Here is a 27,159-nt window from a genome sequence, read left to right as displayed (position 1 = left end):
CGTGCAATCAGCTCTGCGTCACTTCTCAGGAAGGGAAAGGGATGCCAATGCCCTGGCAGGCCACTAAAAGACTTTCCCCAGTCTTGGAAATAAGAATCTCTTGTTCCTTGTGGGTGTGGGAGGAGAGGGAGGACACAAGCTACATCCAGCTTTCTTTTCCTCAGAATTGAGTCACTGGCTCTTGAAATGATAAATAACAGCGCATCTGATTGGGATGTTTTGCATCCCTCATGAATGGAAACAACTGAGCGAGGAGTGGAAGTCAGGAAAGCCGGCAGTGGTCTCTGAAACTTCGGACCCCTAAGTGGTGGCACGCGGCTTCTCCAAACAGGTTGCCGCGATCAATTTCACTTGCATGCCCGCTTCACAACTGTGGCTTCTTGCCGTTGCCCACTGAAAGACTTGGCCACTGCTGCCCCCTGATGGGTGAGTCTTGGCACGTTTTATCCCCAGCTCTTCTGGCCTCGGTGGTGTGGGAAGAAATTCAGTTCCAAGCTGGGAGAAAGACACTGGAATGATGGAGGCTGATCGGAAAAATGGTTTATTGATGAAGCAGAACCACATGAGATTCAGGGACAGCTGGCCAAAATGGAGTTGAGTGGGTGGGTTTTTTATACCTCCTTTGGGCTTTATATTTGAGCTTCCTGTTCCCGTGCAAGAACACGTCCTTAGATATTCTATTGGCTGTTGTCAGATTCGTACAGGGTCATGGAGGGGTCATAGCCGGCTCTATAGGCAAATAGAAGAGCAAATGCAAATCCTAGGTGTTTCTCTGAGCTAATTTTGTCAACCTTTTGTTTGTTGCTTATATGTTCCAAGGTTTATGTGACTTTGATGCAATGAAGGGGTTTGTGTTCTGAAGGGGTGTTGGGCAATTCCTATTGTGCCTAACGGCTTGCGTCCTGTGTTGGATCTTGGCTGAGGGGCTGCCTCTCATCCTACCATTCTGCCTTTGGTTCAAAATATCCTGTCTTGAATAGATTACCAAATCTGCATTTCTAAAAGCTGGCCTCTTCAGTTTCTGCTTGGGAGCTATTAAGAAAGACTTGGGGTGGGGGAGTTGCTTTCTGCTTCTAAAAAGACGTTTCTCCATTTCTCCTTTAGGGAAATATAAAATCTTGCCTTTTTTAATATTCCTCAAAATATTTCATTCTTCTGTGGGTAAGTGCTGACTTTCTACAGTGGCATGGAGTTAAACTGGAATAGCGGGGTCCCAATTCTGCCTTTGTGGGCAGAAATTCAACAGGGGCAGCTTTTTTTGTACCACTGTCTCTCTTTGATGGGGGAAAGGAAGGCAGTTGTGTGAGGCACCTCAGGTAGCCGTTAAAAAAGGGTGAAGGACTATCGCTGTAACCTCTTCGGAGAACGGGCCATTAGAAAGTCACATTCAGCTGTAGTTTTGGCTCGGTGTACGCCATTTGTTTTCTGCTGAGCATTTTAGTATGTAGAAATATTCCTGAGTGGCAGTTTTGGGTGAATATCAATGCTTTGGATGAATATTTGTATTTGTTTTGACTTATTTGCTCAATGAGGACTAGCCTCTTGTGAATGATGCACCCTCAAGGCCTAACCATCAGGTTTTCCCAGTATAATTGTGTAGAAACTTGTCACCCACCCCTCTCCTAGAAGAATGAAATATTTTAGAAAATATTAAAAAGGCAGAACATTATATTTCCCTAAAGGGAGAAATATGCTCTTGGAGACAGAAGGCAGCCACCACCTTTCTTAATATCCCTCAGCAGATGACAGCACTTAAGAGATAGATAGCTCTATTCATAGGCAAAAATTCCCTGCAGCAAGGTCTGAACAAAGGTAGGATTAGCCCTCAGCCACAATAGGAATTGTCCCAAAAGCCCCTTCATTGCATCAGCCCAAACTTCAACCAAACGTAGCTCAGACAAGCTCCTAGAATTTATACATGGCCCCATGGGAGTCTGACAACAGCCAATAGATTGCATGTTCTTGCACAGGAACAGGAAGTTCAAGTGCAAAGCCTATGATAAGGTATAAATACCATCCCCGCTCTCAACTCCATGTGGTCAGCTGCCCAGAACCTATGTGCTTCTGTTTCATCAATAAATGGACTCTCTTTCCAATTAGCCTCCAGCCTCCATTTTGTCTCCAGTGCCTTTTTCCCGGTTTGGACCTAGACCTGGATATTTCTTCCAACAGTTGCAGACTTGTGTAGGAATTTAGCACCCACCCCCCTCCTAGAAGAATGAAATATTTTAGAAAATATTTAAAAAGGCAAAATATATTTCCCTGGATGAGAAATGGAGAAACATGTTTTAAAGACAAAGGAGCTCCCTGCAACTTCCTGACTCCCCCTCCCACCTTTGTCAATGGGCCATTAAAAGCCTCAGCTAAGCTCACTCATTCTCCCCACCTTTGTCAATGGGCAATTAAGGCTTCAACCAAGCTCACTCAATCCCCCCATGATTTGCAACACAATACAACTGAAACTCACCACATGGCAAGGCTCAAGCAAGCTTGAGAGACAGCCAGCAAGGCTAGCTAAGACCCCCACCCCCTGGGAGTCTGACAACCAATCAGGATACTCTTCCTGTGCCCCAGAAAGGTCAAAGCTCAGAAAAATCATAAAACCAGGGAGCACACAGGATCTCAGCCCTTTTCTGTTCAGGAACTCAAGCCATGTGATCCTGACCACCATTAAACCATCTTTCCAAGCAGCCTCCATGTTTCCAGTGTCTTTGTCCCCACTTGGAACTGAACCCAGATGGATATTTCTTCCAACAATTGGCACCCCAGATGGGACTCCAAGCTAACCTAACCAATGGACCTGGCCCAGGTAAGCCTCCCTTGCTAGCAGCAGACCCATTGAGTCTGTGGGTAAGTTTTCCTGGACCTTGGCCATTTGGAACTAGGTTTTAAAGGGGTTTTGAGTGTTGAGCTCAAAGACTGCTTGGAAAGAAGGTGAGTACCTCTAAATTTTAATTTTAAGCATGGAAAAGCATGGGAAATATGTGTATGCCTGCATGTGTGTGAATGAGAGAGCCCTGCTCCCAATCACAGCTGGATCTTGCATCCTCTGTGCATTTCTAACCATGAAAGACCAAAAGTCTGAGAGCATGGGGTTTTGCCAGAGCACAGGACCTTCTGTTAGGGAAGGAAGAAGTGTGTGTGTGGGATTCCACCTGAGGAAACAGTCTGATTCCACCTCTTTGAGCAACCTCTAGCCGCACCTCTGCCTACTGCTAGCTCCACCGAGCCGTGACCGGTAGGATAGAGAAAGCAAGGGGGGGAAGCCAAACGTGGAACTTTGTGTTTATTAGGAACGGAAGCCGAGCGAGAGGAAAGTAAGTATGAATGAAGCAATTAAGAGAGAAAAAAAGGAGAAAAGGAGAAAAAAAAAGGAAGCAGGAAATCTGCTTGGGGCCCTGGATGCCCGGAGGCTGCCAGTACTGCCTGGTATGCTAAAAAGGAAGCAGGAAGCAGTGTTGAAGAGGTGCTCGTACCTAGTGGCAGGGCAGTAGGTCCTCTGGGATCACCTTTTTTGATCCAAAACGGAAGCTCCCTTAACAGGAAGGTGCCCATACTTGACAGAAGGAGTCAAGTCCTTCCCAGAACCTTTTTTCTGAAAACTGTAGGAGGATCCACCCGGCTAAGCCAAAGTGAAAAATAAAACCTCACATCGAGAGGGAAACATGGGAAGCAGTAGCTCGAGGGTGGAGGAAATCCCTGAAAACCTGCTGGGGCCTGGAGTGCCCGGAGGCTGCCAGTTTTACCTGGTATGCGGAAAAGAAATTGAGGAAATTGTGTAATAAAGATGAGAATAGGAAACAAATTTGGCTAAATAAAGGTACTTAAAAGAAAAGGAGAAAAAAGGAAGCAGGAAATCTGCTTGGGGCCCTGGATGCCCGGAGGCTGCCAGTACTGCCTGGTATGCTAAAAGGAAGCAGGAAGCAGTGTTGAAGAGGTGCTCGTACCTACTGGCAGGGCAGTAGGTCCTCTGGGATCACCTTTTTGATCCAAAACGGAAGCTCCCTTAACAGGAAGGTGCTCATACTTCGACAGAAGGAGTCAAGTCCTTCCCAGAACCTTTTTTCTGAAAACTGTAGGAGGATCCACCGGCTAAGCCAAAGTGAAAAATAAAACCTCACATCAGAGAGGAAACATGGGAAGCAGTAGCTCGAGGGTGGAGGAAATCCCTGGAAAACCTGCTGGGGCCTGGAGTGCCCGGAGGCTGCCAGTTTTACCTGGTATGCGGAAAAGAAATTGAGGAAATTGTGTAATAAAGATGAGAATAGGAAACAAATTTGGCTAAATAAAGGTACTTAAAAGAAAAGGAAAATATATAAATAGGAATGTTTGGGTTTTTGTTTGTTTTGCTTGTTTGTTTGTTTGTTTGTTTCTCTGTCTTCTATGGAACCACGTGGTCTGTCTGTTAAGATTTGTGCCTTCCCTAATTTAACTGAGATTTATGGCGGGAATGATCAGTGTGTGTGTAAATCTCAGAGTTTTGTTTTTCTCTTTGTCCTCCTTGTTTTTTATGTGTGTATGTCTGTCTTTGTGGGCCCTTGAGGTAATTGTAACTGTAAAATGTATCTGATCTCTAGAGACAAGAATTTTAAATTGTTAGGGAAAAAGAAAAACAAAAGGTTGAAACAATGAAAATGGGGAAGAGAGAGAGAAAAAAAAAAGGAAAGAGCCTTTTTCCTGTCTTTGTCCGGCCAACAAAATAGTAAAAAGGACTTTTCATCCTATTTCTGTTTTTTTTTCTCCTCTCTATCTTAAAGTAACAACTCAAGTTTATAAGGAAACATTTTAAGTTCACTTACAAGATAAGTTTATGAGGAAACGTTTTAAGTTCACTTACAAGAGAAAAAAAAATTCAGTCTTGCATTTACTGTGTGTTTAAATGATTTTACCTGTTCATCCTCTTCCTGAAGTATGTGAAGTTTTTCTTTCTCATCAGTTGTGTCTCCATTTTGATGAACCTGCATTACCTTTAAGTAACTGCAATATTGATGTGTTGTTTCTTTTCAAACTCTGCCTGCAAGATATCTACCCCCTTTAATCCTGTTACAATGCCTTTCCTGAGAACATTCCCCACAAAAGTGGGGAAGAGATCCTGTTCTAATGTCTTTCAGCCCTGAAAAGATGACTCTGCAACTGTGGAAGCAGAGCACATGGTTCCAGATGCTGCCCCCAGAGGAGACCTTCCATTTGTTGGAGCCAGGAATTGAGTTTGAATCCAGCCCCCACTGAAAGTCATCACAGCAACCAGATTTGGAGCAGCCCTTTCCAAACCTGGCTGACCAACCAAGCATGCCACCCAAAAGACATGAAAGAAAGGACCCTGAGATGTACAAGTAAAGACTAAAAGACTCTTTTCAATTCTCAGAAGACAGCTGAAAAGACTATGGCGGGGGAGGTGGGAAATTCATTGTAAGGTTTTCTTTCTTGTCTCATTTACATTGTAATCAGTCTAAAGTACTCATGTAAGGATTGTATTTGAGTGGCTACCACAGCAAGTTCTGAACACCTTAGATTTCTGTCTGGTGGGAGGGAAATATGTCCAAAATGTTTGTATTGCCTGTATTGTAAAAGTAGCTGCATACACAGGCACACACAGAGAGACACACCATTCAGAATTAGTCTATTCCCTTCACTTACCTCCACACAAGACTTTTAGGTTGATTTTTGCTCTGTGGCACTAAAAGCCCAAGGAGTCAGATCTCCCTGCTAATTCCATAGGGGAGGGCATCCCCCTCAGGCAATTCCTCACTTGAAGAGATAGCAGAAAAAGTGATATCCAAAACCCAAGCCCTGACTATGACTCACAAATGATGCTGCCCAGTTGCCCAGTAAAGCAAGATATGTTGCACTGGTGGTCTCATGAGTAGAAGTCCCAGGGCTCATTGTGTGTAATTTTTTTTTAAAAAGAAGAAAGGAAAAAGCCTGGATTGCACACTGATTAACCTCAATTTGGACTGGAAAAATCTTGGATAAAGTAAGAGCTAGGGCAGGTTTAGTAACCAACCCTTGGAAATGGGCAGCCTGTAATTTAAAGGAAAACCATGGCTGTGAAACTTTTGGGATGTGTGCTTGCTTGACCTGACTGGAAGCTCTCAGAAAGTGATATCTAACAGCTGAAATTAATTGGCATAGAAAATTGGATACTGTAAAATTCTTACCAGAACTTTTCCCCTGGCTGCTAGACCTTCATGGTTGAAAGCTTTTGGGAGCCACTGAAGGAATCTTTTTTTCTGTTGTCTCTATCAATGGCTTCCTTTGCATCAGGAAAATTAAAAGCACCCACTGATTTGATCAATTTTAATTTTTGCCAAGAGCATGTTTCAAAACTCACGTTTTGAAAAAAAAAAAAAAAGTAGGGATTGTAGGAATTTAGCACCCACCCCCCTCCTAGAAGAATGAAATATTTTAGAAAATATTTAAAAGGCAGAATATATTTCCCTGGATGAGAAATGGAGAAACATGTTTTAAAGACAAAGGAGCTCCCTGCAACTTCCTGACTACCCCCAACCTTTGTCAATGGGCCATTAAAAGCCTCAGCTAAGCTCACTCATTCTCCCCACCTTTGTCAATGGGCAATTAAGGCTTCAACCAAGCTCACTCAATCCCCCCATGATTTGCAACACAATACAACTGAAACTCACCACATGGCAAGGCTCAAGCAAGCTTGAGAGACAGCCAGCAAGGCTAGCTAAGACCCCCACCCCCTGGGAGTCTGACAACCAATCAGGATACTCTTCCTGTGCCCCAGAAAGGTCAAAGCTCAGAAAAATCATAAAACCAGGGAGCACACAGGATCTCAGCCCCTTTTCTGTTCAGGAACTCAAGCCATGTGATCCTGACCACCATTAAACCATCTTTCCAAGCAGCCTCCATGTTTCCAGTGTCTTTGTCCCCACTTGGAACTGAACCCAGATGGATATTTCTTCCAACACTTGACAGTGGAAAAAAAAGTAATTTCCCTACCTTTTCTTCTACAGATTAATAAATCCCTCTCCATCTGTACAGGTGAAGGAGGATATGGCTCTACTAGGAAGACACCACTGGGGATTGGTGAGTAGCATAATGCCAGGAAAAGAGCAAAGAGTGCCAAAAGGTTAGAAGAAAAAAGTGGAAATCCAGATCTCATTCTGGGCCATCGTAGTCATCCCCTTTGGAAGAAGAACCTAACGAGAAGATTTCAGAAAGTTGTTGCATTCCCCATGCTCATCAGTCTCTGATGACGAGTCCTTAGTCACGGTCCTTCTGTTGAGGTCCTTCTAGTATTATTCCTATCAGCTCTCTAAGTTAGGCTACTCTGAAGCATAGAAGCTAATAGTAATAGCACTTAAACTTATATATCACTTCATAGTGCTTTACAGCCCTCTCTAAGCAGTTTTATAGAGTCATCCTATTGCCCCCAACAATCTTGGTCCTCACTTCACCAACCTCGGAAGGATGGAAGGCTGAGTCAACCTTGAGCAAGTCAAAATCTAACTCCTGGCGGTGTGCAGAATTAGCCTGCAATACTGCATTCTAACCACTGCGCTATCACATAACATAACATAACATAACATAACATAACATAACATAACATAACATAACATAACATAACATAACATAACATAACATAACATAACATAACATAACAACAAAGTTGGAAGGGACCTTGGAGGTCTTCTAGTCCAACCCCCTGCCCAGGCAGGAAACCCTACACCATTTCAGACAAATGGCTATCCAACATTTTCTTAAAAATTTCCAGTGTTGGAGCATTCACAACTTCTGCAGGCAAGTTGTTCCATTTATTGTTCATGACACTACCACTCTTGTTATAAGTATATAGCAATGGAACATGGCAAGTTTGAATGTATTTTCATCTTCCCCCCTTTTATCTCCATAAAAACTAGGTGGATTGATGGCTGAGATGTTTTTTTCATATTATAGTTCTGACCCAGACTCAGTTTCTTTTATCTGACCATTGTATTGATTGCGTGTCTTCCTCCTGTTCCTCAAGGTTCTTTCTGCCTATTACAGTCTTGTTCTATGGGAGGTACTCTTCCTGTATATTTTCCTAAATTCTCTAGAGTGATGTTTTGTCTGAAACATTGTGGGAAATGAAAACAGCAGCTAGATTTAACTGCCCAGTGGCCCAGTTAGGACCCAATCCTCTATTTGAAATGTTTTCAACTTCTCAATTTTCTCCATTTGCTCTCTGCTTACAGCAGGGGTCGGCAACCTTAAACACTCAAAGAGCCACAAAGGTCCTAATCGGAAGCCCCCTGTTCAGTTCTGGAGCCAACCAGAAGTCCAGTTCCCCCACCATAGAGTCTCCTCCTTTTTCTTCTACCTGTCCTAACCAAAAGTCCTATCAATTGTGGAGCCGACCGACGACAGGGAGCCGCAGCAGAGGGATGAAAGAGCCACATGCGACTCCAGAGCCACAGGTTGCTGACCCCTGACTTAGGGCATTTTCCTTTCATAGGAATTAATCAGTATGCAGTGTATAAACAAAACTTTTTGTGGCCACTAGGTGAGAGCAAAGAAACAGGATAGATTATCCCTGTGTCCATTTACTGCCATCTGGTGACCATCTGGGTACCTGCAGTCCAGGTTTCGTACTACTATTTCTAAAGATATACTATAGTCAAACTCATTTTAAAAATGGAGTTTGAGCAGTTCTGGAGAATGGGCTTTGGGCAGATAATTGGAGTAAGCAGCTACAGGGAAGAAGCCAAAGAATATCAAATAGAAAGGGTCAGGTCTCTTCTATTGGGCAATTTGTTTTTTAATCAATTTATAAATATCTCATCATTGCAATTCTAGATAATTCAAACAAAGATGTAGGATAGTAAAAACAACAACAAATAAGGTAGTTGAAAACAAACTGTCAGCCTTATAAAGATCAGATGAGAAATATGGACAGATAAGTTAATTCTATTTTATTGTAAAGTTACATTAACAGACTCTTCTGTTAATGTCTGAAAGTACAATTCTCCTGCTGTCTCCTTTATAGCCCAAGAATCGGGAGGGTCCGGAGGTGGTATTCAACAGGTTTGCACAGGTTCAGCTGAATCGGTAGTGACTTCTGGCTGGGCACGCCCCCCCCCCACCTGGTCGCCTGGTTGCTGCTTGCTTGCCCTGCCCAGTCGCCTAGTTGCTGTTCGCTCACCCCGCCTGTCTGATTGCCGCTCACTCAACTCTTCCGGCTACTTGACAGTCACTTGCTCCTTCCATCTATTCGACGGCCACCCCTGCCTTATATATGTTGCCTTTGCCATGCGGCCCAGCTACCATGCGGCCCAGTCACCTCACCAGTCACACGCTGACACCCACTCAGCTCAGTTCACCAAAGGTAAATAATGTATGCCACTCACTCACCTTTGCCTTGGGTCAGGAGCTGGGACCCCAGGGATGTTTCATTCAGCCAGGTCGGGAAATGCGCAATTCCGCGGCTCTGGCTTTGCCCCGAAGCTGCTGCCCGCTCTCCCTAAGTGCGATACATCACCCCATTTCCCCTCCTTCAGAGGCCCCGGCCCTTAATCTCTCTGCTTCCTCCCCACAACCGCCTCTTTCATCGTCTTGTGGCAACGACCTAACTTTCCTCCTGTGGCTGGCTGCCAGGGAAGGCAAGCCAGGACTGAGCCATCATCAATGCTGGGCTCCCCGCCAGCCCACATCTCTCCCCCCTTGTCACGAGATGCCTGCAGCCGCTGCGTATTTGTTCTGTCATTGTATCTTTCTGTTAATGCAATTTAGGATTGTATTGGCTTTTTTGGCTGCCGCTGCACACTGCTGGCTCATATTTAGCTTGTTGTCCATTAGGACTCCAAGATTCCTCTCACAATTACTGCTATTAAGCCTGATTTCATCCAGTGTATATGTAAACTTTTGGTTTTTCTTGCTAAGTGTAGTACTTTACTTTTCTCTATATTGAATTTCATTTTGTTAGATAGGGCTCAGTGTTCAAGTCTGTCAAGATCCATGTGGATCTTGAGTCTATCTTCTAGGGTGTTAGCTATTCCTGCTGGCTTACTATCATCTGCAAATTTGGTAAGTTCCAGGAGTGGGTTTCTACCAGTTAGCCCTAGTTTGGGTGAACCGGTAGTAGTAGTGGCAGAAGGCTCCGCCCACCCACTCAGACATCATAAAAAATGCTCTGCACATGCGCAGAAATGCCACACTGTCGGGAAGTGACCTCGTGTGCCTGCACACTACCAATAGCGAACCAGTAGCGCCAGGATTTTAATTCCAACTCTGGTAAGTTCCCCTTCTATTCCCTGATCTAAGTCATTTATGAAGATATGAAGAGTACTGGGCCTAAGACGGAACCTTGTGGCACTCCACCACTTACTTACTTCCATGTAGACTTAGGAGACCATTAAGGACTACTCATTGATATGGTTTGTCAGCCAGTTGCAAATCCATCTGGTGGTGGATCCATCTATCCCACTTTTTTCTAGCTTATCAAGGAGTACAGTAGGTTGTGGTCTACTTTGCCAAATGCCTTGTTGAAGTCTAAGTATATTATGTCCACAGTATTTTGCTAGTCTATTAATTTAGTAATTTAATTTATGTTGAAGAATGAAATAAGATTAGTTTGGCATGATCTGTTTTTTAACAAATCTGTACTGACTGCTAGTTATTACTTTACTTGTTTCTAGATGTTGGCAGATCTCCCAAGGTCATTCCTACATACATACAATTACACAAACCCAGCTCCAATCATAAGAATGAGGGATCTCCAAACTTGGTAACTTGAAGACTTCAGTTCCCAGAATTCCTCCATGGCTGGCTGAGGAATTCTGGGAGTTGAAGTCCATAAGCCTTAAAGTTGCCAGGTTTGAAGATCCCTCCAGATCTTGAGGGAAGGAAACTGAGACAGCCTGCTTCTTGGATCCTGCCTGATCCACAGATCCTGGAGCATTGTGGATCTAATGAGGTGGGAGAAAGAAAGATAGTCTATTCTGACCCTATATCAGGCAGGGCTTCAGAGGTGACAACGTGATATATTGAAATTGTAACCTGGAGGTCTAATAGGGACCAGGACAGTACATGGGGCAGTGGTGAATGTATTGAGGTATACCCATAACTCATATAAATATATTTTAATAATCAGACAAGTTATTATTACATTACATAACTTTTGAGAATAGAACTGAAATATGTTCTGCCATTTGTTTTTTGACAATCTGCCACAAAATAACAACAATGGTGCAGATTCTGGCTTCCGAGCAATTGAGAATCCTATTTATGTTAGGTAGGGTTGAACAAGGGGTGAAATGTAAAATTTGTTACAACTGGTTCTGTGGGCGTGGCTTGGTGGTGGGGGGTATAATATGACTGGATGGGCATGGCCAACATTTTTTTTTTACCTTTAAAAGCATTTCTTTTAAAATGCTTTTAAAAGCTTGTGATAATCAGGCAACTCAGCTGGGATTGCCAGAGGAGCTCTTAAAAAGCGTTTTTTTACAGCCTCTTTGGCTGAAGAGGTTGTAGAAAAAATGCTTTGAAAGGGTTCTGATGGTGCCAGCTGAGTTGCCTGATAGCCAGAATCCTTTAAAAGCTTTTTTTTTTACAGCCTCTTAGGCCGAAGAGGTTGTAGAAAAAATACTTTGAAAAGGTTCTGACAATCCCAGCTGAGCCACGCAATCATCAGAGGCTTTTTTTTTTTTACTTTTAAAAGTATTTTTTCAGCCAAAGAAAAAGTGCTTTTAAAAGTAAAAAAAAACCTCTGATGATCGTGTGGCTCAGCTGGGCATACAAGGAAAAGGGGGGGGGGAGGGATTTTTGCTACCAGTTCTCCGAACCACCCGCCACCATTGCTACCAGATTGGGCGATCCGGTCTGAACCAAGAGCATTTCACCTCTGGGTTGAACTGATGTAGTTTTAAAATGGAGAAACCCAAATGTTCACAGATGAAGAAAACCAAAGTCCGCAGGAAGAATGGAGATGTATTTCATTTCCTCAAAGCCACTTGGACAGGTTTTTTTTTTTTTACCTTTTTACTTGGACTGTTTTCCAGCGAAGAGGTGCAACCAGGAAACAGATGATTTGAAACAAATCATGAATTCCCATTTAAAGTTTAACCACCGTTTCTATGTATTGGCTTTTCTGGGTCTGATGTATTTTCTCCAGAGCAAATATATTTGTCAGATAAGGGAGAACAATGCCAAATGTACCTTGTAAATTAGCTGAAATTCGTTGCTTAACTTTGGTAAGGATTAATACAATTCGTGTCAGAATTGTGCTATGGCACGTACTTCTCAAAAGAATGCTACAACCATAACAATAATTACATTTATTTTTATGTTCCTTCTGTTTGGAATATGATTCATCTCTAGTTTTCCATGTAAGCCCTTTGCCCTTCAAACAAAATAAAGGTAGTCCTCAATTTAAGATTACAATTGAGCCCAAAATGTTGATTACTAAGAAGACAATTTTTTGCCTCATTTTATGACCTTTCTTGTCACCGTTGTTACGTGAATCATCACAGCAGTTAAGTTAGTAACACGGTTGTTAAGTGAATCTGGCTTCCCCATTGACTTTACTTGTCAGAAGGTCACAAAAGGGGATCATGTGATCCTGCAACACCGTAACCATGGTAAATACAGGTAGTCCTCGACTTGCAACTGTTCATTTAGTGACCGTTCAAAGTTACATTTCTGAAAAAAGTGACTTACGACTGTTTTTTACACTTACGATTGTTGCAGCATCCCTATGGTCATGTGATCAAAATTCAGGCTCTTGGCAACTGACTCATATGTCAGCTTTGGAAGCCATACTAGACCGGAAGCTTCCATGCTGCCACTTTCTCCTGTGTGGGAAAGTAGGAGGAGGGATTTGGTAGAGGGGGCCATTAGACATAATAACATTCTTCCTGCCAGTCAAGGTCAGGCTGGTCCGGCATCTGGAGAAGGAGTGGTCGGAGTGATGCCTAGAGATGGGATGGTTGGCGATTGGAACATGTGATTGATAGAGTGGTCAGGGGGTTGGTTTTGGAGTTTGTTTTACTGAGGGAAAACCTGGATCTCTCAGATTCGGATTTCCCCAGATGTGTCAGTTTACCTATCCTAGTAAAAGAACTTTGAAAGATGTGTGCTTCTGAGTTTTGACTTGGGGAGGGTTTTTTTCTGGAACGCTGACATCATATTTATGACGGCCGCAGTGTCTTGGGGCCAGCTGTGAAATTCAGCCGGCTCTATCTGGGTCGTGCGATCCAGTAGTGCCTGGGGCAGGAGGCTCCACCCACACGCTTGGATGTCATCACGTCCCATTTTTGACCCCCTGTGCATGCGCAGAAGGATCTGCACATGCATGGAGGAACCCTGTGTGCTCACATTTGCGAACCGATAGCGAAGGTAAGTGAATACCACCCCTGTCTGGGGTCATGTGATCCCCTTTTGTGACCTTCTGACAAGTAAAGTCAATGGGGAAGCCATCACTTAACAACTGTGTTACTAACATAACAAATGCAATGATTCACTTAACAACGTGGCAAGAAAAGTAGTAAAATGGGGCAAACTCCCTTAACAAATGTTTCAATTAGCAACATAAACTTTGGGCTCAATTATGGTCATAACTCAAGGACCACTTGTATTTATGACGGCTGGCAAGCATCCTGATTTTGATCCCATGTCCATGGGGATGCTACAATAGTCATAAAGGACTTTTTTCGGTGCTGTTGTAATGTTGGTCACTATTATTTGTAGACATTAAATGGGGATAAAACTTTTGATAGTCTCGCAGAGCTGCATCCAGATATTTGGGAGACCATATTCTGTCCTGAAGCTGGGTACACCTCTCTTTTATACAGCTTGGCATTGCTACCCTGCAGTGGTGGGATTCAAATTTTTTTACTACCGATTCTGTGGCCGTGGCTTGGTGGGCATGGTTGGTGGGCGTAACAGAAGGATACTATAAAATCTCCATTCCCACCCCTCTCCAGGGGAAGGATATTGCAAAATCTCCATTCCCCCCCTACTCTCCAGGGGAAGGATACTGCAAAATCTCCATTCCCTCCCGATCATCTGGGACTCGGGAGATAGAGAATAGATGGGGGTGGGGCCAGTCAGAGGTGGTATTTACTGGTTCTTCGAACTAATCCAAACTACTCCAAATTTCTGCTACCAGTTTTCCAGAACTGGTCAGAATCTGCTGAATACCACTTCTGCTACCTATGTGTAAAATTGTGGTATTTTAATTTGAGGGTAGTCATTTGGCCTGCAAACTAGAAGCCTGTAATTCTGCAGGTTGGCATTAGAACTGGGAAAAGGCACTTGCACACCACAAATTAGCTTGTGCTGTAAACAGATGTGCACCTTGGATGGAAAACAATAAATATATGAAATAAGGATTGAAGGACCTGTAGTTGATTGTGGAAGTGATCATTCCGGGAACTCCATAAATCATGATAGGGTTGGTTTGCTTTTGACTTTAAGGATATTCGGTTTAAGGATATTCTGGCAATGGTAACAATAACCATTCTTAATTGCTTTTAATTGTCTTTATATGTAATGATCAATGCTGCCCACAGTCACTTGTTGTTATGGGTGGCTATGAAAATCAATTAAAATAAATAACACTTAATTATGGCTTAGTAAGATGTGCGAATTAGAGAAATATTAACTCTGGATAAAACATATTTTTAAAACTCTAATTTCAAGTCCACTTTGGCTCCCAATGACTGATGCAGCCCTATCATTCATTGGCCATTATCTTCAGCAGATATGTTGTTTGGCCTGCCCAATTGACATGAGATTTCTTAGTGGTCTCCCATCCAAGTAGTAATGAGGTCCAACTTTATGTAGCTTTTGGAGAGCAGGACAGGATTATTCAGATGCTCTCATTTAGGTGAACATTTTAATTTAAGATACTCTGAAACTAATTCCTGGTGATTTTTTTCATACAACCATGAAGTTTTCATGGCAACAGTAGAGGTTGTATTGACTTCTTAAAAGCAAGTCAGTCTAGTACATTGTATGTACATTGCAACAGAAGAAAAAGAAGAAAAGACAAAAAAACCTATACGTTCTACTAAAATACTTTTATTATGATTGTAAATTTAAATTTTGCTCTATATACAATACATATATGATTAGAAAACTATATAGAAATAAATATTTATTTAGCTAGGAACATATATCCTAGAGGAAAGAAACTCCACAACTGGAATTTTAGCTGGAAAAGATAAAAGATAAAAATTCACAGTGCTAATAGTCTTGAAGGAGTTTATAAAGAACATAGCAAATATCAAAACTAATACATAAGAAAAAGCATTTTTAAAAAATCCAACAGATGGTACAACCCTATGTGAGAATTTATCATTAAAAGTGGATGGTGCTATTGAGAAACAGCATCAGTGAATGAACAATAAACTGTCCAAGTATTTCAACATTAAGGACTACTGTCTATTTAATATTCAGTATTATTTAGAGCAATGTTTCTCAACCTCAACCAGTTTAAAGTGGGTAGGACTTGGAATTTCCCAACCAGCATGCTGGGGAATTTCCTATGCTGGCTGGGGAATTCTGGGAGTTGAAGTCCACACATTTTTAAGTGGCTGAGGATGAAAAACACCAATTCAGAGAGGAGAATGGACTCATTTCAGAAAATCCAAATTTAAGCAAACTACTAAAGCTCAATCACCTTAGCAAGCTGGGTTTGCTTTATATTTTAAACGTCGACTGAATCATAATTCCCATTGGAGCCTACAACCAAACACACAGCTGCACTTCTCATTAACACAGTCAGGAAGGATTGTGCATCAGTGAATATTGTATTTGCAAATCCGCCCTCCAAATGATGACCGTCATATCTCTCTTGGCTTTCTTGGCCTTGCCAAGGAGAAAGATGCGATTAGACCAGAATCTGCTGTCCAGCCTACAATCCAATCCCCTCCTTGTTGCCTATGGGATTATGGGAGCTGTAGTTCCAGAGAAAATCAGATTTGGAGAGGCTCATTTAAAGAAACTGGCCAGTTTTACAGCCTTGAAGGGTGCAATGGAAAACTTCGCACTTTGAATACACACCATGCCATCCCTTCGGGGTCCTCACTGAATAGAAAAAGAGATATCCTCTTCTCCTCACCAGGAACATATTAAGAAGCTGAGTTGTCCACCATGCAAGGTTCATGTGTGATTTCGAGCTTTTACACAGCTCTAAGATGTATGCAGATAGTCCTTGACTTATGACTACTATTGGAACCAGAACAGAGGTTGTAATCAGCTGGTTACGACCAATTCGCCTGAACCGGTAGCCCACCCATGCTGGCTCTATGCCAGAGGTCTTCAAACTTGGCAGCTTTAAGACTTGTGGACTTGTGGATAGCTGGATGGAGAATTCTGGGAGTTGAAGTCCACAAATCTTAAAGCTGCAAATTTGAAGACCTCTGCTCTATGCCATCCTATTTAGGCACATTTCTGAGGCCAGGCGCATGCGCTGAAAGCATGCATGCACGCCAGCAAAGCCAAAGGCCGGACACATGTGTGGACGGGGCACGTGTGCGCTCACATTTGCGAACTGGTAGGGAAAGCAGGTGAATACCACCCCTGCACCAGAATATCTGTAACTAAGCAGGGCAGTTATTAAATGCATGCCGGCTGACAAAATGCCTGAATTTTGATCATGTGACTGTAAGGATGGGAAAACAGTTATAACGTGAGGAACAGCTGTAAGTCCCTTTATTCAGGATTGTTTTAACTTTGAACAGTCACTAAACAAAACGGTTGTAAATCAAGGATTGCCAGTAATTGTTCCAATAGCACGCGTGCGCGCGCGCACACACACACACAGAGATTGTTAATTGAAAGTCCATTTTGCCTAATCTTACTGATCTGAAGATAAGTTTTCTTCGGGTTGTTAACTTTCAGCCTGGTTTGTTGTAAGACAGTTAACAGTTGGGCAAACCACATGCGCCTCTGCTTATGGTTCAATAGCTGCAGGAGTGGGTTGCAGGGGTTTGGGAGAATCTCTAGCTAAGATTCTGTACAGTTTGGAGAACCGCCAAATCCCACTCCTGGCTGGCTCCTCCCACCTGCCCCTCCCAGGAGTCCCCATGCAGCCCGTTTTGGATGCAGGTAAGTGCAGGGCACACACAGAGGCTCAGGGAGGGTGAAAAACGGGTCTACCAGAAGTTCGGGAAGGCTGAAAACGGGCCTGTTTCTGGCTTCCAGAGGGTTTCTGGACCCGTTTTCGCCCTCCCAGAGGCTCAGGGAAGGCCTCTGGCGCCCGGGGAGGGCAAACCTCCTCCCATCATGGTGCAAGAGGCCGCCTAGGCCACGCCCACCATGGCCACGCCCACCCAGCAACGGGGCAGAGAAGCCCTTGCTAAAATTTTTGAAGCCCAACCCTGAATAGCTGCAACTCCCTTATAACTTGGTTACTAAATAAACCCATTTTCTTGGACAGAACATGTAATAAGCTGACCCAAGCAAGCCGAATTTGCACAACAGGGCAAGATACAAACAAACTAGCTTAAAACTAAACAAGTTTGAGTACATTGTCTGACAGTAAGCATTGGATTTGCAACTGATGCAGTGGTTAAAGGTGCTGCGTGCTCACACCTGATATTTTGTGTGAACTCAAGAAAATGGATAGATTGATCCAAGCCGTATTTTAGTGAAATATGGGGAGCGTGTTGTGCGCCCTCCATATTTCCAGCCCTGCCACTGGTCAATGTGGAAAGAGAAGCATTTTCAGACGGGATATTTCTTAGTTAATAAGGCGATGTCCTTTTCACATCTGTTGACCCAGTCTTGGAAGAGATGGCAAATGTAGTAACCTGTGAGTTTCATAAGGAAGGAGTTGTCAGGTTCCAGAGGCTGAGCAGGTACAACTGGACCTGGCACGATGCCTAGGGAAGACATGATGGATTTAAGGTTATTCTCTAGACCCAGGCAGTGCAGGCGCGAAGAATCAAGCTGACGGTGTAGTTCATCTTCCAATGGATTCAGATCCATTTGCTGGCATTTCACGCTGGCTAAGTACACTGGCAAATTGGAGAAGGCGGAGGCGTTCTGCTGCAGCCGCTCCTTGTCGGTGAGACCCAGCCAGTCTGTGGTAGACAGCGTTGGCAACGGGAGTCCTGGAAAGGGCTGAATGGTTGGGTTGAAATCAGGGTCACCAAAAGGTACCCCCTGGTGATGCACCTAAAACAGACAGAAGCCAGACTGTCAGCTCTTTGAAAGGTGGATTCTTGGATTGTCAGAAATTGATGGTATGCCTTCCCATTATGGCTAAATTGCAAGTAGCCCACAACTTACGACTACAATTAAGCCCAAAGGTTATGTTGCTAAGTGAGACCATTGTTAAATGGGTTTTGCCCCATTTTTATGACCTTTCTTGCCACAGCTCTTAAGTCAATCACTGCAGTTGTTAATTAGTAACCTGATGTTAAGTGAATCCTGCCTCCTCATTGACTTTGCTAGTTAGAAGGTCGCAAACTACAATCATTGTAAATACATGCCGATTGCCAAGTGTCCTAATTTTGATTGCATGACCACAGGGATGCTGCAGCATTCCTAAGTGTGGAAAACAGTCATAATGTCACTTTTTTCAGTGCCATTGTAGAAAAAAATATACAGCCCAACACATTACACATCTTTGTCTGAGATGCTGAAAAACCAAGAATTATTAATAAGCGATGTACCTGCGATGGTACTACAGCTTTCACTTGGCTGTGTCAAGTAAAACATTTATTTTGAGAAAAAAGCCCAGGTCCTTCGTTCAGGAGATTCAAATCATTATCAATTTGCATCGACTAAAGTCCCTTCTTTTTTTCTACCTTGGAAGCTTTATAAATTAAATAAAATACATTTCCCTCCCCTCCTGTAGACAGAGCCCCATACCCAGTGGTGGGATTCAAATAATTTAACAACCTCTGCCCTAATGACCGGCTGGGTGGGCGATGCCATGGTGGGCATGGCCAAGAGTGTGTGACAGGCAGCACTCAGCCTCCTGTACCCCCCTGAAGCCGGCACTTATCTGGGAGCCAAAATGGGGTGCGTGGGAACTCCTGGAAGGGGTGGGGCAGGAAGGGGCGGAGCCAGCCAGAAATTTAACTACCGGTTCTCCCAAACCTGCTGAATCCCACTACTGCCCATATACCCTCCATTAATTTGTTCCATTTGTATTTAGGACTCACATAGTTTGACAGCAGTTGTCCTGAGCTGAATTGCATGCTGAGGGTGAGATTGTGTGTCCTTTCAATCTCTAAGGCTATTTTTTGCTGGGTGCAAGAGCATTCAGAGCACATTGGCAAATCCACTGCAAGAGAGAATCAAAAGGACCATTAGACCCAGGAACAAGTAACTAAACATTCAAACATTTGTATCAATTAATACTATGCATGCTATTCTGCTTTTTTTGCAGGCCACAGAACCTGCAAAAGACAACCAGGGTAGGTGGAAAGAGTTAAGAGAAACAAAAAGGAAATCAATTCATTTTAAATAATAACTCAAATTTTAGAGTACTGCATCAGAAGTGAGAAAGAATGAAAAGTACTATACAGCAGTGTTTCTCAAATTTAGCAATTCTTAGATGTATGAACTTCAAATCCCAGCAGGCTAGCTGGGGAATTCTGGGAGCTGAAGTCCAGACATACTAAAGTTGCCAAGGTTGAGAGATACCTCTATGCCAGAGGTCTCCAACCTTGGTCACTTTAAGACTTGTGGACTTCAACTCCCAGAGTTCCTCAGCCAGCTTTGCTGACTGAGGAATTCTGGGAGTTGAAGTCCACAAGTCTTAAAGTGACCAAGGTTGGAGACCTCTGCTCTATACAGTACAGGTAATACTTGCTCCACTTACAACAGTTCATTTAGTGACCATTCAAAGTTACAATGGCACTGAAAAAAGTGACTTATGATCGTTTTTTATACTTATAAACTGTTGCAGCATCCTCATGGTCAAGTGATCAGCATTCAGTTGCTTGGCAACTGACTCATACTTATGACAGTTGCCACATCCTGGGGTCATCTGCGACCTTCTGACAAGGAACTTAACTGCAGTGATTCATTTAACAACTGTGGCATGAAAGTTCATAGAATGGGGCAAAATTCACTTAACAAACTTTTCACTTAGCAACAAAAATATTGCGCTCCATTGTGATCATAAGTTGAGGACTACCTGTATCCACCTATAATAACAAGGGCACCTATCCTAGCTCATCTTGGTGCGTTTCAAAAACAGATACAGTGGGTGCTTCCTCACAACTCCCTTGAAAAAAGAAGACAAAAAGGACAGTGATATTGAAGATGCCTGAAATTAGTTTGAGATCCAAACAGTTTTCCAGAGGCAGCCTATGGAATTGTGAAGTAATGCAATAATGCAGAAATTGCCAGTCCCAAAAATCATTCAGGCAGATCTCTTGCGAATTGCAACTGACATTAAATAAAGATCTCTGTCACCCATCCAGCAAGCATGCTCTCGAGGCAGCATTCTAAGCTGTAAAAATAAAATGCAGCTAGGTAGAAAATTCTTGGCCTTTTTTTGCATGGCTGTGTTTTCAAAAGAAATGCTAAAAGCAGGGTTTTTCTCCCCCCCCCTCCCCCCCGTTAGAGATTTGTTATTTTGTGCCATACAGATATAGATGACCTGTAAACTCTTAAAAAAACAGAGACTTTGTTCTTCTCTGGTTTGGAATGTACCCTCCTTCCCATGACCTGCGTGCTTTTTGGACACATCTATAGACTTCAGCACATCCCCCACACCCCCAAGGAAAAGGACTGAAACTGCAGTGTTATTAGAAGGACCAGGAATGATTGTCAAAGCACGTTGAAGTTTCTGACACTTGCTAAATACAGAATGGAGGGAACTCCTCCACTGACTCCAGGATATCCCATAGTTGTTATCATCTGGTCCAGAAGGTTCTAAAATAGTATGGAGGAGGAACTTCTGTTGACAGCACGTTGAAGATCACCCTTTGAATGCAGGGAAAACCCAAATCCCAACTAATTCATCATTTTGTGTACAAAACATGGAAAAAAACCTCTGAAGCTGTGCTATGAAGTTTCACCATTTTTTTTTTCAGTGGAAAAAGAAGAAGAGGTTGATCCGATTAATGCATGGCCATTGGTTATTCTTGAGCGTTGGATGGATGGACAAGAACATTCATTGTTCCAGACAGCAAGGCCATTGCATTATCTGGAGGACCAAGTTGGAGAAAGCTGACGTGTACAAACAGCAAAAACCAAGAGCCGTCCCTCCCACTGAAATAATTTCTATGCAAATTGTTTTATCTAGCAAAGGCAAAATTGTGCCAAGATCTTAATCTTTCCTAGAATGACTCCCTTTTAAGTTCCTTCAACTTAATTCCGACAGATTGCCAACAAAAAAAAACAACACCCCCAAAAAAACCCAAACAAAAAACACAAATGGGGTGTGCATATGCGCGCCAGCTTGCCTACCATCCCTGTCCTAATGTTTTCTTTTATTCGTATCCTTTTCATGTATTACACCTGTATCTGTCATCAAATACATGCTTGATGAAATTTAAAAAATAAAAAAACCCAAAAAACTTCAAGATAGCCTTACGCAGTTTGGAAAGGCTCAGGATCATGGGTTCTTGATGGTAACGCCAAAACTTGAAGGAGCCCGGTGGCAACTTTTCAAATTAACACGTTTTATTAAGGTCATAAGCTTTTGTGAGCCACAGGTCCTTTCATCAGCCAGCAACATAATGGCTGCATGTGTTTTGCCTAGTTACCAGGGGGAAGACATTGGTGGACTGAGTGATAAAAACTTTTATATAACTGTGGAAAGTTAGCACCCAACCTTTTCCTAGAAAAATGAAATATTCTAGGAAATATTAAAAAGGCAGAATATTATATTTCCCTGGATGAGAAAAGGAGAAACATGAATTTAAAGACTAATCAGCTCCCTGCACACACATCTGCTGTGTGTGACCCTTCCATCAGCTCCAGGGTGATTGGATTAAGACATGGCCCTCAGTCTTAAGACATGATAGGATTAGCCCTCTACGCATCTAGCAACAGAACTCACCACATGGCACCTGGAGAGAGTGCATCACTCAGCAAGATTCAACCAAGCCTGGGATTCAAGATAACCTACAAAGTTACCCCTGCATGGCCCCATGGGAGTCTGACAACCAATCAGAGTACATTTCTTACACAGAAACAGGAAGCTCCAAGACAGGGCCCAAGTGGGGGTATAAATCTCTCTCTCTCACACACTCACCCATGTGCTCTTTTTGCCCAGGACCTCAAAACCATCTTTCCAAATAGCCTCAGCCTTGAAACTGAACCCAGACAGACATTTCTTCCAACATAACTTTATTTGATAAAAAATGTTGTCCATTCTACCTACTCTAATCCTTTCTTATGGTCTCTAGTTTCCCTGTTGGAAAAAAACACTTCAGACCAGAGTTTCTCAACCTTGGCAGGTTTAAGATGGCTGGACTTCAACTCCCAGAATTCCCCATCCAGTCTTGCTCTGGCTGGGGAATTCTGGGAGTTGATGTCCACCCACCTTAAAACTGGCAAGATTGAGAAACACTGCCTAACACAGTCAAGACACAGATGGAGCGTCTTCACTTCAAAAGGCTTAAAAATTGGGAATCCTGAACTTTTTAGAAATGTTGGAACTGTCTGCAAGTACCAGAATTCCTAGCTGGTGTGGAATTCTGAGAATTATAGTGCCAATATATTTGGAAAGTGCCTGGTTGAAGAAAGCTGAGACATCAGGTTATAAAAGCAGAGAATGGAATGAAGAATAAAGAAAAAATTGGGATGATTGCCAAAGGTTTCAGATCAGAACAGAGAAGAAAGATCTATCCATAGTTTCTAACTATAAGTAAATGGAGCTTTTATATTCTAAAGCACTGTATCTGACTGGCAAACTGCATGAAGACATAGAAAACAAGACCAGGGAGGTATATTTGGTTGGATGAAGGAGAATCCTACATTTGCTCAATCGCTCTGCTATTTTATCTGGAAATACCAAATCTTGTCCCTGGCTATTCTAAATGCAAATTGTACATTTTTGTGCCAGGCGTTCTAACTGCCCAGCAGTAAATGTCTTTTAAAATTACCATCCAAGATCAATGATTAACTCCACCTTCAAGTTCAAGATGTGAGGTCATCACGGTTTTTATATCTCTTGATCTTCGGGGTGGGGATGGTAGAGGCAGAAAGGAAGAACAAAGAGAGCAGGACATTCCAGAAGTTTTACAAAGAAGGAAATAAACTGGACAGAGGACATGAAGAACCAAATGGGGTGGGCAAAATATATATGCTTAACATGCAGCTAAGAAAAAAAACTGTCCAAAAGAATCAAGGAGAAATCCAAGCTTTTCCCCCTTCAAATGTATTGGCTCAAGACTCCCATCATCCCCAGCTGGCTTTGGACACACAAATGTTGTGAAGCTGCAATTCAGTACTAGTCAGAGGCTATTGAAGCAGAAGGGTTTTCAGAGGCTGAACTTGTACAAATCTATCTTCTTGGGTTGTATGAACCAGGCAATGGGAGTTAACATGTCATGTGAATCCATAGAAGTTGGACTCATTCAGTCTTAATTCATTCGGCTGTTCCTGCAGAAACCTGAAATGCTAGTCCATGTACAAAAGGCTAGTAGAAGGAACAAGGGAGATGCTTTGTTCAAGCTAACTTCTTAAACCATGGTTTGCTTCACAGGTCTTCCTGCCCCAACTGGGTTTGGGCTATACTAGAAACCATAAACCCAAATTTATAGAAACCAAATAAGCAAACATATCATTTGGATTAGGATGTTGGGTGCATTCAGATAATTATGACTTGTTTGTTTGTTTCCCCCAAAATAAGACATCCCCTGATAATAAGCCCAATCGAGCTTTTGAGCGCATGGCAATAAGGCCAAGTGCTTATTTCAGGATTCAAAAAAATGTAAGACAGGGTCTTATTTTCGGGGAAACACAGTATTTCTCAGTTCATAGTCATGCAACACTATCAAAGTTCATAATTCTTGGGAGATGAATGATGAAAAATTTATCATTAACAAAAAGTTTTAATTATTTGCAGAAGAGGTTTTGGTGTTTTTTTTTTAAAGCTATGAGTTATAAAGTTTTCCATCAACAGTGCTGGAGTTGAATGCCAATATGTTATCTAGACCCCTGCAAATTAGAATGTTAAACTTTTAAATTAGAATGTTAAACTTTTACTACACCTGGGAAATGGAGGTATAGGTCCCCTAAGGTAATCCAGTAATAATCATATTAGGGAGAGAACTGAACCTTAGGACTTTTGTCACACTATTGATCTGCTTCAGGGCTGCTAAATTATGCTTCATAATTATTCAATTATGTTCAGGTCTCCTCTAAATAAACCCTTGCTCCTGGTTAATAAATATTAAACACAAATTTAACAGAAGGCTTTTCAGCTTGGTAATGTGTGTGAATGCCGCTAAGGCAGTAAGTACATGAGCAGTTCTGAGTGACAGCACACAGAAGCCAATCCTGATGATCTTACATACAAGAAATCCATATAATCAAAAAGCAGCCTGGCCATCTTCCTGCCAGCATTTGTGTCTCACTGACCTGGATTCATCCTACCAGTAAAAGATCATTTATAACAGCCATAATCCTTAACGGTATTTGGAGCTTTGCTATTTTCAAGAAGTGACTGCATGCGCTGACGTGCTTGCAGGAAAGGTAGTGGCTCAATCGGTAAAGTCCCTCCCACTGCTTTCTAAAAACTTCAGACAGAATCCAAAGCACCGGTCTCTGTCTGCTACAAAAAGCAACTCTAACACATACCCACACACCTGAAAATTGGTTATTGTCAAACGGTATCGGGAGGAGAGGGGAGGGGCGAGGTATTCAATTACCACGACTTTGTAAAGAGAAATGTGGATGACTACTTGGCGGTCTCTACCATGCAAAACCAGGCTGTGTGGCTTTGTCGACAGTCCAATAAGTGAAAAATGCAAGAAATAGGATCCGTTGGGGAACGCACGCTTCACTTAGTGGTTGTGTGAACCCGGCCACTGAGCTAACAGAAGGGTCCAATGCAGTCTCCAGTCATTTTTCACCCCAAAAATCGCCGCCTTGGTAAGGTGGGCGGGCATGATCGATCGATCGATCAATCAATCCCCTTTGGCTTTTCTCTTCAGCCTGCCAGCCGAACAGGGAACGAAAGCGGCCGATTGGGAGAAAACTTTGCCTGAAGGACCCATCTGCCCTCCGCTGCTCCCCAGCCCGCTTCGATTCCACCTTCGCAGCGCAACCCGAGCCTTTGGGATCGCGCCGAGCCGGCGTCGGTGGCAGCTGGTGGGACACTCGCGATGCCCTTGGAGACGTTCCTTCCTCGTGACTTTGTTAAACGAGCTGCCACCCCCGCTGGGCACGAAATGGAAGCGTTCCAGAACCGCGCAAACAGCGATGGGTAAACGCAAGGTTGGTTTCGAATCCTTTTTAAACGAACTTCCCACCACCACCACCCCGCGTCCCATCCCGCTTCGTGGAAGGAAACTTGGAGACTCCGAGGAAAACTTTGGGAAAGGGCGTGCTTCTCCTCGCTCTTCTCTCCCCTCCCCTCCCCCACATTCATTTTTTGCGGACTTTTGCCGTACCTGACAGCACTTCCATCCTGCGACCCTCCCCGGCGCCGATTCCCGCCACTTTGTGGCTCGCCTAGTTCTCGCCGGGCCTTTTATTAGCCGCTGACCACGCCCCCTGTCCAGTGGCCCGGGACTGAGGATTCCAACAGGCTGAGGTCACCTAACAGCCTGTCTCCTGCTGGGTCCGCACCAGCGGCTGCCCTTTCATCTCTTCTCTCCCCCACCCATCCCCCGCCACCCTCACCCTCACCTCACCCTCACCTACACAGGCACCTGCTTGGGCAGGAATGTGCGGCTTGCTTAGCCAATGGGAAAAGGGCGCCCTGGATAGATCTAGGAAGGAAATAAGTGGCAGGTGGGACAGCTTCATCTTTTTTCCCAGGAAAGAAAGGGAAATAGTTTATTTATGGTTAAAAAATTAACACGTATTCCCCCCCTCAAGTCCAAGTTTTCTGCGAGGTTTCCAGGAACGCATTCTTAAAGAGAGAGAGAGAGAGAGAGAGAGAGAGAGAGAGAGAGAGAGAAATTGCAAAGGATGGGATCGAATAAAAAGCAGCGCATAAACGAGAAAGCAGCTGCAGCCTTCTTTGAAAACGGGGATAAGGTTTCCCCGTTTTTGAAAACGGGAATAACGTGACTGAAATATAATGAAAAGCCCATTTAGGCGCCCGAGGAAAATACAGACAAGTTTTTGCAACGGGGTGAAATGACGCTCCTATGAGCACCTGTTCAGCATCTCTCGGGGAAAGGCCTTCCCTAAATAGGGTGCCATCCACCCCCCATAAAAAGCTCTGGGAGGCTCCAAAATTGTGGGACTACAAAGAAGAGACTGTATTGTCTTTAGTGAACAGAAAATGACTGTGGATTTAAGAGAATTCAGAGAATGAGACAGAGAAGGAAAAGAAGAAGGAGAGAAGGAGGAGGAGGAAGAGGAGTAAAACTGGTAGAAGGGGTAGAAGAAGACAAAGTTGTAGAAAAAGAAGAAGACGTAGATTAGAAGAAGCCGTAGAAGTAGTAGAAGAAAATGTAGAAGACATAGAAGATGTAGAACAGTGGTAGTCAACCTGGTCCCTACTGCCCACTAGTGGCGTTTCAGCTTTCATGATGGGCGGTAGGGGTTTTGTCTAATACTAAAGCACTTTCCTTTTTTAAAATTTAATTGACTTTTTAAAAAAAATTCATAGCATTATTTAAAAACATTTTCATTAGGTTTTCATAAAATTCCTGTGACAATTTAAATTTCTGAAAATATACTATTTGTATCACCCGTGCATAAGTTTAGTTCATGTTACATAAGTGAAACTAAATGGTGCTATAGTGTGACCGCAAATAAAAGAGGCTCGTCCCAGAATAGCTCTCGCATCTCCCCCCACACCACCCAGCTGTAACAGACAAGCAGAGCTGGTAGCCGGCGCCCCCCCCCCCCAAACCCAATCCGTGATGTGAGAGAGGCATGCACAGACAACGATACATGACACATTACTGTGGAACTGGTGGGCGGTTAGAAAATTTTACTACTAACAGAGATACAAAAGTGGGTGGTAGGTTTAAAAAGGTTGACCACCCCAATGTAGAAGAAGACATAGAAGGTGCAGCAGCAGCAGAAGAAGAAGGAAAAGAAGAAGAAAAAGAAAGA

General features: G+C 43.2%; 1 protein-coding gene and 1 long non-coding RNA gene across 3 annotated transcripts; one reads left to right on the top strand and one right to left on the bottom strand.

Annotated features, from left to right (window-relative positions):
• LOC131198583 (uncharacterized) lies at window positions 1-25,381 on the top strand. Of its 2 annotated transcripts, none has more exons than XR_009155117.1 (3): window positions 1-426; window positions 6,978-7,050; window positions 25,077-25,381. It is a non-coding gene; the product is annotated as an uncharacterized LOC131198583 (long non-coding RNA). The 2 variants fall into 2 exon arrangements; XR_009155116.1 differs by lacking the exon at window positions 25,077-25,381 and adding an exon at window positions 21,003-21,389.
• CTF1 (cardiotrophin 1) lies at window positions 15,032-25,571 on the bottom strand. The gene is made up of 3 exons (XM_058183380.1): window positions 25,536-25,571; window positions 19,119-19,240; window positions 15,032-18,123 (listed from the first exon to the last, which is right to left on the bottom strand). Exons 1-3 carry the CDS (start codon window positions 25,549-25,551, stop codon window positions 17,671-17,673), a joined length of 591 nt encoding a protein of 196 aa, XP_058039363.1. The 5' UTR covers window positions 25,552-25,571; the 3' UTR covers window positions 15,032-17,670.
• Window positions 25,572-27,159: the final 1,588 nt, after the last annotated feature.

Source organism: Ahaetulla prasina, chromosome 4, assembly GCF_028640845.1.
Source record: "Ahaetulla prasina isolate Xishuangbanna chromosome 4, ASM2864084v1, whole genome shotgun sequence".
Lineage (NCBI taxonomy): Eukaryota > Metazoa > Chordata > Lepidosauria > Squamata > Colubridae > Ahaetulla > Ahaetulla prasina.
This window is presented reverse-complemented; position numbering and strand designations above follow the sequence as displayed.

Bases quoted from the DNA above. Each gene is read 5' to 3' on its own strand.
- CTF1 (XM_058183380.1), bottom strand. The intron at 18,124-19,118 runs GTGAGTCCTAAA...TGTCTGTTTTAG, and splicing joins GACAACTGCTGTCAAACTAT to GTGCATCACCAGGGGGTACC.